This window comes from Oncorhynchus keta, chromosome 20, assembly GCF_023373465.1.
Source record: "Oncorhynchus keta strain PuntledgeMale-10-30-2019 chromosome 20, Oket_V2, whole genome shotgun sequence".
In the NCBI taxonomy this organism is placed as follows: domain Eukaryota; kingdom Metazoa; phylum Chordata; class Actinopteri; order Salmoniformes; family Salmonidae; genus Oncorhynchus; species Oncorhynchus keta.
This window is the reverse complement of record NC_068440.1, coordinates 26,510,866-26,522,703: the sequence shown is the minus strand read 5'-3', so window position 1 is coordinate 26,522,703 and position 11,838 is coordinate 26,510,866. Positions and strand designations below refer to the sequence as shown.

General features: G+C 40.3%; 1 protein-coding gene across 9 annotated transcripts in view; it reads right to left on the bottom strand.

Moving 5' to 3' along the window:
- Nucleotides 1-645: 645 nt before the first annotated feature.
- adgrb2 (adhesion G protein-coupled receptor B2) overlaps nucleotides 646-11,838 on the bottom strand; it is a 551,118-nt gene continuing 539,925 nt past the window's right edge. For all 9 annotated transcript variants that reach the window (XM_052472482.1, XM_052472488.1, XM_052472490.1 and 6 more), the window contains one exon: nucleotides 646-4,491. In XM_052472482.1, the coding sequence (XP_052328442.1) occupies nucleotides 4,306-4,491 (186 nt within the window). In that variant the 3' untranslated portion in view covers nucleotides 646-4,305. The remainder of the gene's footprint in view (nucleotides 4,492-11,838) is intronic.

Here is an 11,838-nt window from a genome sequence, read left to right as displayed (position 1 = left end):
GTATCCAGGCTACAGTAGTTCTCTGACAAGAGAGCATAACACACACTGGTATCCAGGCTCCAGTAGTTCTCTGACAAGAGAGCATAACACACACTGGTATCCAGGCTACAGTAGTTCTCTGACAAGAGAGCATAACACACACTTGTATCCAGGCTACAGTAGTTCTCTGACAAGAGAGCATAACACACACTGGTATCCAGGCTCCAGTAGTTCTCTGACAAGAGAGCATAACACACACTTGTATCCAGGCTTCAGTAGTTCTCTGACAAGAGAGCATAACACACACTTGTATCCAGGCTACAGTAGTTCTCTGACAAGAGAGCATAACACACATTGGTATCCAGGCTACAGTAGTTCTCTGACAAGAGAGCATAACACACACTTGTATCCAGGCTACAGTAGTTCTCTGACGAGAGCATAACACACACTTGTATCCAGGCTCCAGTAGTTCTCTGACAAGAGAGCATAACACACACTTGTATCCAGGCTCCAGTAGTTCTCTGACAAGAGAGCATAACACACACTTGTATCCAGGCTCCAGTAGTTCTCTGACAAGAGAGCATAACACACACTTGTATCCAGGCTCCAGTAGTTCTCTGGAGCCTGGATACCCAAACCACCAGGTATCAACATGACACACTTGAATCAATTTGAAAATTTATTTTCATATAAAAAAGACACTCTATGAAAACAGAGGACTACTTTGTACAGTCTTATGTATAAAAACAAACATGAATGTGGGAGGAAAAGGAAGGAGGGACTTTCTTTTGCAACACCAGTGGGAGAGCGTTGATGGTTGTATGAGAAGCTAGGTCAACATCTCAAGCATGGTAGGTTGGAGGGTAACCTCTGTAGTCCAAGATCAGATGTTCTGTTTCTGTTCCTCTCAAACCACACACTCTGAAGATCATTTTCAAAAATACTGCTTTCAATACCTCATCTGTGCAATTCACTAAATCTTTACAGGATTCACTGTTTTGAAGTTTAATGATTGAAGTTCTCGTTGACAGATTGTATAGTCATAGTCTGAAACTTTTCAAAAGCCCATGACAAACAAACTAACAAACCCAACACATCGCTTTAGAGTTAGAGAAGTTCTCTTCTGTATTAATCAGAGGGGTTTTCTGATCGCCCAGAAAAGATCAGAGGTGATCACCAAGGAAGTGGACACTGATTGATGAAATGAAACAGATTTAGGAACAGTCACATGATCATGGACCAATTTAAACACTAGTGATCTTGAGGATCTGTAGAAGTTTGTCAATTCAGGAAGTTGCATCCCCACTCTCTCACTTACCTGTCTCTCTAGTGTGGTATTTATCAACCTGGTAATGGCATTTGGTATTAAGATTAGGACAGAACAAGGATTAGGATACCATCAGCCGTTCCTCTTTGTGAGTACCTATCATAAACGTTCCCTTCACAGTTGTATGATGAGTCAGAGATAAGTAGCCATTAGAAAATGATCTGGGATCAGTTTACCCTGCCCACATTTCCAACCCAAACCATTAGGGAGAGGTAATGCAAAACTGACCTTAGATCAGCGTCTGGGGCGACTAGAGCTGCATATCAGCTGATTAGCGGGAAAGGTTGGAGAGGCAGGCTCTCTTGTCTTGCCATCTGCGTGTGTGTTCCACGCTGTACCATTAGGGATCTTTACACAGATGGTTTGAGGACAGCCTCGGAAAATGTCAGGACAAATGTCAGGACATTCCCCTGGATAATTACTGTTAGAGCTCACCGCTACTCTCCATCTCTAGTTCTCTCTCTCTCTACCTATTTAGCTCTCCCTTACTCTCACTCTATAACTCTTTCTCTCACTGATTGTATATCACTCTCTTTTCTCTCATTGTATTCTGTTCTGTCAATCTCGCCTGTTCTCTTTCTCATCCCTCCTCTCTCTCTTTCTCTCATATACTAGAGACAAGTGAGACTGGTCTCCACAGCCCTAGTCTACTTGGGAGGTATTGCACATCTGCTAAGGAGTGTGTAAGGACTAACCCTGGAGATGTGCCCTCCAGGAGGTATACCTTAAAAACAGCTCATCTCTCTAACCAACTCTCAGTGCTTAGTGAAGGGAGTGGCGAGTCAAGAGTATAGTGAATTAGTGGATGGGTGCTATTTACTCTTTGAAAAAAGGGTTCCAAAAACATTTGTCCCCACAGGAGAACCCTTTTTTTGGTTCCAGGTAGAACTCTTTTGGGGTGCATGTAGACCCTCTGTAGAAAGAGTTCTACATGGAACGCATAATGATTCTACTTGCAACCAAAAATGTTTTTTCAATGATCCTCCTAAGGGGACAGCCGAAGAAGCCTAAGTTTCTAGATGGCACCTTTTTTTCTAAGAGTGTAGTATTAAAACAGTCAGGTGTGGGTGTTTTTTTGTGTCTGATGTTTTCAATTTTGAAAACAAAGTGAACTTTATGTAGTCAACTCAAAAGTGATTTGCCTGCGTCCCAAATGGCACTCTATTACCTATTTAGTGCACTGATAGAAAGGCTGATAGAAAGGACTACACTGTTACATGAAGATTTCATGATCCATGGTGGAGTGAGGAATGCGAGAGTGAGAGAAACAGTGAGACAGACTGCGAGTGAGAGAGATAAACAGAGAGAGAAGAATAGAATAGAGAGGGAGAAAGAGGAAGAGAGCGAGAGCGAGAGAGAGAGAGAGAGAGAGAGAGGGGAATACAATGAACATGTTTGGTGATATACTTTGATTTCACACCTGTCTACATTTTCCACAAAAGCCCTGTCGGCGTTTCTGACCAAAGTGGAACATTTGGGTTGAGTTGCTATCCTAACTATCCACCTATTCCTTGTTTTGCTTCTTTCATTCACAACAAAGACAACTACGGACAAGCTGAGTAGCAAAAGCACCTTGGGTGCTTGCATATGAAACTATAGATTACTTTATTTCCCTGTTTTCTTGAGGGGCTGAGAGCAGATGCATGGCACAGTGATCGATACAGCACCTAAAGCAGTGGGAGTAAGAAGAATTGAAATACAGTTATAACAAGACCTGGGATCCATATGGAGGGAAGGGAAATACTACAGAAACACTTCCAGATAGGCTACACTCTCCTGACAGAAAGACAGCTTTGGTGGGTTCTGTCTGTAATTGATTCAAATGTTTCAAGACTTTGAAATACTTTTTTTACTGAACTGGAAAAAGAGCGATGGAAATGTGCGTGAATCTGGATGATACCCTTCGCTCAATTCCCACAGGTGTACTGTTGAGAACATGTTGCCTCAGAAAGCAAAGCTCATGTGTCACAGATGGGTAATAAATCACTCTTTCAAATTCAGCATGGAAAAGGCAGCACAAGCACGAACGGAAACTCAAAATTAAAGAGGACTTTCATATAAGAGATAGACAATGAGACAACAACAAACTCAGTTGAAGGTTGTTTTGTCACAAATAGTTTTTGTTGCTAAAAAGAAATTGAACCAAAGAGAAGGGACATCATAACTAAAGTCATAACAATACAAAAATAAAAAACAAGACATTGAAAAAGGATGACGAGAGAAGAGTGTGAGACTTAGCAAAAGCAGAGGTCACATGTCAATGATCCGTTCTTACTCCTTACTTGCCCCTCCCCAACCCCTCCAAAAAAGCAGAAGAAAAACCGAGTGCTTGCGTCATCCATTAGAAGGGAAAGAAGGAGAGAAATGAAGAGAGGGAGCCTAAGGGGTTTAACAGTGTGCCAAACATCAGTGAGATTTCTTCTCTATAAAAAGAACAGAACGGTGCAGAAATATTCCTTTTTTTTTCAAATCATCAAACAGGTGAAAGAGAATCCTTTTTTCCAGTGAATAAAATCAAGACATTTTTCAGAAAGTTTTGTTTGTTTTTTTGTCCATTTAAAAATGTCTCAGTTTCTCAGTCCAAGTCTCTTTCAAGCCCCTGTTCTCTCATTTAAAGTCTGTTTGAAAATATAGAAGAGAACAGTTGTCTTTGCTTTGTCCTTGTCCACATTAGCAGTCAACAAATGATATCATCCTTTAGAGAGCAGATTTTAGGATGTGAAGAGCGGTTTGGAGGAGTGCTGTGTGTGTGTCTATGTATGTACATGTGGCTACCTGTTAGTCTACGCTTGAAACTGTATGTGTGTGTGTACGTGTGTGTGTGTGTGTGTGTGTGTGTGTGTGTGTGTGTGTGTGTGTGTGTGTGTGTGTGTGTGTGTGTGTGTGTGTGTGTGTGTGTGTGTGTGTGTGTGTGTGTGTGTGTGTGTGTGTGTCTGTGTTTGTGTGTGTGTGTGTGTGTGCGTGTGTGTTTGTGTGTGTGTGTGTGTTTCTCTGTCTCATCACACTTCAGTCTGGAAGTCCCCCTCAGACGTGTCAGGTGTGTTGGCAGACGAGGAGTCCCAGGTGGTCTTGTTGTGCAGCTCCATCCTGTCCTTCTGCTCCCCCGGCACAATGGACAGCTCAGGGGTCATGGTCTTGAAGCTGTCCCAGGAGTGCTGGTCGTCTTGGGTCGGGGTCGACTTGTCCTGCATTGGTTCAAATGTCAAACACACACAGGAGACATGGAATGTCAGATGGGTTTTTTTGCGTACGTAATTAAATACAACAAATTCTTATTTTTCATTATTATTTAACAATGGAGCAGGGTGAAGCTTCACCTGGCTAGCTGATCTAAGGTCAGTTTTGAGATTTGCACCCCTTATGGTTAAGGTTAAGATCTGTGGAGGTTAAGCTGATCCTAGACTGCTAAGGTCAGTTTTTGCATGTTAACCCCTAATGGTAAAGCTGATCCTATGTGCCCGCAGGTTAAATCTACCCATGAGACCAGCTGTTTATAAACTCATGGGGATACTTCAGAACAATCCAATCCCAAAGCAACCCTTCAGACCTTCATATTGTGCGTTATTATGGATGTGTTTGTGTCTGTTGCTTCTTCATAGAAACATTGACACATTGATTCTCCATAGAAACATTGACACATTGATTCTCCATAGAAACATTGACACATTGATTCTTCATAGAAACATTGACACATTGATTCTCCATAGAAACATTGACACATTGATTCTCCATAGAAACATTGACACATTGATTCTCCATAGAAACATTGACACATTGATTCTCCATAGAAACATTGACACATTGATTCTCCATAGAAACATTGACACATTGATTCTTCATAGAAACATTGACACATTGATTCTTCAGAGAAACATTGACACATTGATTCTTTAGAGAAACATTGACACATTGATTCTCCAGAGAAACATTGACACATTGATTTTTCAGAGAAACATTGACACATTGATTCTTCATGGAAACATTGACACATTAATTCTTCAGAGAAACATTGACACATTGATTCTTTAGAGAAACATTGACACATTGATTCTTTAGAGAAACATTGACACATTGATTCTTTAGAGAAACATTGACACATTGATTCTTTAGAGAAACATTGACACATTAATTCTTCAGAGAAACATTGACACATTGATTCTTTAGAGAAACATTGACACATTAATTCTTCAGAGAAACATTGACACATTGATTCTTTAGAGAAACATTGACACATTGATTCTTTAGAGAAACATTGACAAATTGATTCTTCATGGAAACATTGACACATTGATTCTTCAGAGAAACATTGACACATTGATTCATTGACAAATTGATTCTTCAGAGAAACATTGACACATTGATTCATTGACAAATTGATTCTTCAGAGAAACATTGACACATTGATTCTTCAGAGAAACATTGACACATTGATTCTTCAGAGAAACATTGACACATTGATTCTTCAGAGAAACATTGACACATTGATTCTTCAGAGAAACATTGACACATTGATTCTCCATAGAAACATTGACACATTGATTCTTCAGAGAAACATTGACACATTGATTCTTCAGAGAAACATTGACACATTGATTCTTCAGAGAAACATTGACACATTGATTCTTCAGAGAAACATTGACACATTGATTCTTCAGAGAAACATTGACACATTGATTCTTCAGAGAAACATTGACACATTGATTCTTCATAGAAACATTGACACATTGATTCTTCAGAGAAACATTGACACATTGATTCTTCATAGAAACATTGACACATTGATTCTCCATAGAAACATTGACACATTGATTCTTCAGAGAAACATTGACACATTGATTCTCCATAGAAACATTGACACATTGATTCTTCAGAGAAACATTGACACATTGATTCTTCATAGAAACATTGACACATTGATTCTCCATAGAAACATTGACACATTGATTCTTCAGAGAAACATTGACACATTGATTCTTCATAGAAACATTGACACATTGATTCTCCATAGAAACATTGACACATTGATTCTTCAGAGAAACATTGACACATTGATTCTTCAGAGAAACATTGACACATTGATTCTCCATAGAAACATTGACACATTGATTCTTCAGAGAAACATTGACACATTGATTCTTCATAGAAACATTGACACATTGATTCTTCATAGAAACATTGACACATTGATTCATTGACACATTGATTCTTCAGAGAAACATTGACACATTGATTCTTCAGAGAAACATTGACACATTGATTCTTCATAGAAACATTGACACATTGATTCTTCAGAGAAACATTGACACATTGATTCTTCAGAGAAACATTGACACATTGATTCTTCATAGAAACATTGACACATTGATTCTTCAGAGAAACATTGACACATTGATTCTTCAGAGAAACATTGACACATTGATTCTTCAGAGAAACATTGACACATTGATTCTTCAGAGAAACATTGACACATTGATTCTTCAGAGAAACATTGACACATTGATTCTTCAGAGAAACATTGACACATTGATTCTTCAGAGAAACATTGACACATTGATTCTTCAGAGAAACATTGACACATTGATTCTTCAGAGAAACATTGACACATTGATTCTTTAGAGAAACATTGATTCTTCAGAGAAACATTGATTCTTCATAGAAACATTGACACATTGATTCTTCAGAGAAACATTGACACATTGATTCTTTAGAGAAACATTGACACATTGATTCTTCAGAGAAACATTGACACATTGATTCTTCAGAGAAACATTGACACATTGATTCTTCAGAGAAACATTGACACATTGATTCTTCAGAGAAACATTGACACATTGATTCTTCATAGAAACATTGACACATTGATTCTTCAGAGAAACATTGACACATTGATTCTTTAGAGAAACATTGACACATTGATTCTTCAGAGAAACATTGACACATTGATTCTTCAGAGAAACATTGACACATTGATTCTTTAGAGAAACATTGACACATTGATTCTTCATAGAAACATTGACACATTGATTCTTCAGAGAAACATTGACACATTGATTATTTAGAGAAACATTGACACATTGATTCTTCAGAGAAACATTGACACATTGATTCTTCAGAGAAACATTGACACATTGATTCTTCATAGAAACATTGACACATTGATTCTTCATAGAAACATTGACACATTAATTCTTCATAGAAACATTGACACATTGATTCTTCAGAGAAACATTGACACATTGATTCTTCAGAGAAACATTGACACATTGATTCTTCAGAGAAACATTGACACATTGATTCTTCAGAGAAACATTGACACATTGATTCTTCATGGAAACATTGACACATTAATTCTTCAGAGAAACATTGACACATTAATTCTTCAGAGAAACATTGACACATTGATTCTTCATGGAAACATTGACACATTAATTATTCAGAGAAACATTGACACATTAATTATTCAGAGAAACATTGACACATTAATTCTTCAGAGAAACATTGACACATTAATTCTTCATGGAAACATTGACACATTAATTATTCAGAGAAACATTGACACATTAATTATTCAGAGAAACATTGACACATTAATTCTTCAGAGAAACATTGACACATTAATTCTTCAGAGAAACATTGACACATTAATTCTTCAGAGAAACATTGACACATTAATTCTTCAGAGAAACATTGACACATTGATTCTTCAGAGAAACATTGACACATTGATTCTTTAGAGAAACATTGACACATTGATTCTTCAGAGAAACATTGACACATTGACTCTTCAGAGAAACATTGACACATTGACTCTTCAGAGAAACATTGACACATTAATTCTTCAGAGAAACATTGACACATTAATTCTTCAGAGAAACATTGACACATTGATTCTTCAGAGAAACATTGACACATTGATTCTTTAGAGAAACATTGACACATTGATTCTTCAGAGAAACATTGACACATTAATTCTTCAGAGAAACATTGACACATTGATTCTTCAGAGAAACATTGACACATTGATTCTTCAGAGAAACATTGACACATTAATTCTTCAGAGAAACATTGACACATTGATTCTTCAGAGAAACATTGACACATTAATTCTCCAGAGACATGTTTACACATTAATTCTTCAGAGACATGTTGATGGTTTATCATAGCTAACCACCTCATTTGTGGTGCAAGGTGTGTTGCATAGTGGTATAAAACCAGCTCATGTAAATTAATCAACCAAGATAATAAACCTTACTAAAGAAAATGCACCTGACTACACCACATAAATGCTAACATCTCACAAACTGAATACAGATACTGTGCTAGCATAAGTTCACCATTAGCATCATGATCTCATTTTATTTAGGTCAAGGCTACCTGCTGTCTCCCTGACCAACATCTCCATCTCCCAGATGGATTCATCTGTCCTGGCTCTCACTGGACTCATCCGGCAGGCTCTGTGATCACTGCATACGTTCTGCCAATGGGCCTTTCATGTACAGTTGGAAAGTCGGAAGTTTACAAACACCTTGGCCAAATACATTTAAACTCAGTTTTTCAATTCCTGCCATTTAATCCGAGTAAAAATTGCCTGTCTTAGGTCAGTTACGATCACCACTTTATTTTAAGAATGTGAAATGTCTGAATAATAGTAGAGAGAATTTTTTATTTCAGCTTTTATTTCTTTCATCTCATCACATTCCCTGTGGGTCAGAAGTTTACATTCAATCAATTAGTATTTGGTAGTATTGCCTTTAAGGTGTAACTGAGTCAGGTTTGTAGGCCTCCTTGCTCGCAAACGCTTTTTCAGTTCTGCCCACAAATTTCTTTGTGGGCAGAACTCTGAGGTCAGGGATTTCTGAGGTCAGGGATTTGTGATGGCCACTCCAATAGCTTGACTTTTTTTGTCCTTAAGCCATTTTGCCACAACAAATGGAAGACCCATTTGCGACCAAGCTTTAACTTCCTGACTGTCTTGAGATGTTGCTTCAATATATCCACACAATTTTCACTCCTCATGATGCCATCTATTTTGTGAAGTGCATCAGCCCCTCCTGCAGCAGAACACAACATGATGCTGCCACCCCCGTGCTTCACGTTGGGATGGTGTTCTTCGGCTTGCAAGCCTCGCCCTTTTTCCTCTAAACATGACATAAGCTTTTTTATGGCTGTTTTGGAGCAGTGGCTTCTTCCTTGCTGAACGTCCTTTCAGGTTATGTCGGTACAGCACTCGTTTTACTGTTGATATAGACTCTTTTGTACCTGTTTCCTTCAGCATCTTCACCATGTCCTTGCATTGTTCTGGGATTGATTTGCACTTTTTGCACCAAAGTACATCTCTAGGAGACAGAACGCATCTCCTTCCTGAGCGGTATGACGGATGTGTGGTCCCATGGTGTTTATACCTGCGTACTATTGTTTGTACAGCTGAACGTGGTACCTTCAGGCGTTTGGAAATTGCTCCCATGGATGAACCCGACTTCTGGAGTTCGACAACTTTTTGTGGTTTCATAGATATATATTATATATATATATATATATATATATATATATATATATATATATTAAAACTTGTTTTTCAACCACTCCAAATCTACAATGATTCCAAAATGCCCTAATGGGTTAACCTGGAATAACTCTCTGGAAAAGCTACTAGGTGATCAGGCCTTAGTTCAAGCCCTGCAGTGACACATCTGATTTCAATATTCAACTAATTATGGTTTAACCTCTGGGCCATAATTAGCTGAATCAGGTGTGTTGCTGCAGGGCTGAATCAAAACCCTGCACACTCAAAAAGCCAGTAGCTGTGTTGGACAAGAGTCAGAGAATCCTGGGCTGAACCATTTGGAATTGATGCTTATTACTTAATAAATCACACAGAACTATGTAGCATAGATATTAGAGGGAAGGAAGATAACACCCTCTAGGGGATTTCCTCATCGAGTTGCTTGGATGGTTTATCCAATGACTGTTACATTGGCTCATTCTGGATCCCACCGCCACAGTGTTCAACTCATATCACATGGGATAGTCTCGCTTCTATACCATCTCTGATGTAATATGTTGTTATTTCACTGAGGTGGCCATTTTGAAAAACACCTCCCACCTCTAAATGGATTCTCTGGCAGGAATTTCCTACTACCCCCTCTGATGAAAATGTGATGTGAGTGTATCTGGGTGCGTATTTGAGTACATTTTGACCCGTGTGCCCTTTCTGTGTGTGTGTGTTTGGATTTTGGAGAGTGAAGAATATGGGCTAATAGAAGCAGAGAGTCATGCTGTTCATTAACACGATCCCGCTGTTCCCTATCTCTCTGTCCAGTTCCTTCTCCTCTCCCTCCATCTACCTCTCTCTCTCCCTATCTCTCTGTCCAGTTCCTTCTCCTCTCCCTCCATCTACCTCTCTCTCTCCCTATCTCTCTGTACAGTTCCTTCTCCTCTCCTCTCCTCTCCTCTCCTCTCCTCTCCTCTCCCCTCTCTCTCTCCAGTTCCTTCTCTCTCCTCTCCCTCTCCTCTACCTCTTCCTCCATCTACCTCTCTCTCTCCCTATCTCTCTGTCCAGTTCCTTTCCTCTCCTCTCCTCTCCTCTCCTCTCCATCTCTCCTCTCCTCTCTCCCTCTCTCTGTCCAGTCTCCTCTCTCCCTCTCCTCTCCTCTCTCCTCCCTCCATCTACCTCTCTCTCCCTATCTCTCTGTCCAGTTCCTCTTCTCCTCTCCTCTCCTCTCCTTCCATCTCCTCTCCCTCTCTCTGTCCAGTTCCTCTCCTCTCCTCTCCTCTCCTCTCCTCCATCTCCTCTCTCCTCTCCCTCTCCTCTGTCCTCTCTCCTCCTCCTCTCCTCTCCTCTCCTCTCCTCTCCCTCCTCCTCTCTCCCTCTCCTCTCTCTCCTCTCCTCTCTCTCCTCCTCTCCTCTCCTCTCTCTCCCTCTCTCTCCCTCCATCTATCTCTCTCTCTCTCTGTCCAGTTCCTCCTCCTCTCCTCTCCTCTCCTCTCCTCTCCTCTCCTCTCCTCTCTCTCTCTCCTCTCCTCTCCCTCCATCTACCTCTCTCTCTCCCTCTCTCTGTCCAGTTCCTTCTCCTCTCCTCTCCTCTCCCTCCTCTCCTCTCCTCTCCCTCCTCTCCTCCTCTCTCCTCTCCTCTCCTCTCTCCTCTCCTCTCCCTCCATCTACCTCTCTCTCTCCCTATCTCTCTGTCCAGTTCCTTCTCCTCCTCCTCTCCCTCCATCTACCTCTCTCTCTCCCTCTCTCTGTCCAGTTCCTTCTCCTCTCCTCTCCTCTCCTCTCCCTCCATCTACCTCTCTCTCTCCCTCTCTGTCCAGTTCCTTCTCCTCTCCTCTCTCCCTCCATCTACCTCTTCCTCCTTCCATCTGTCCAGTTCCTGTCCTCCTTCTCCTCTCCTCTCCCTCTCCCCTCTCTCCTCTACCTCTCCTCTCTCTCCTCTCCTCTCCTCTCCTCTCCTCTCCTCTCCTCTCCTCTCCTCTCCTCTCCTCTCCCTCCATCTACCTCTCTCTCTCTCCCTATCTCTCTGTCCAGTTCCTTC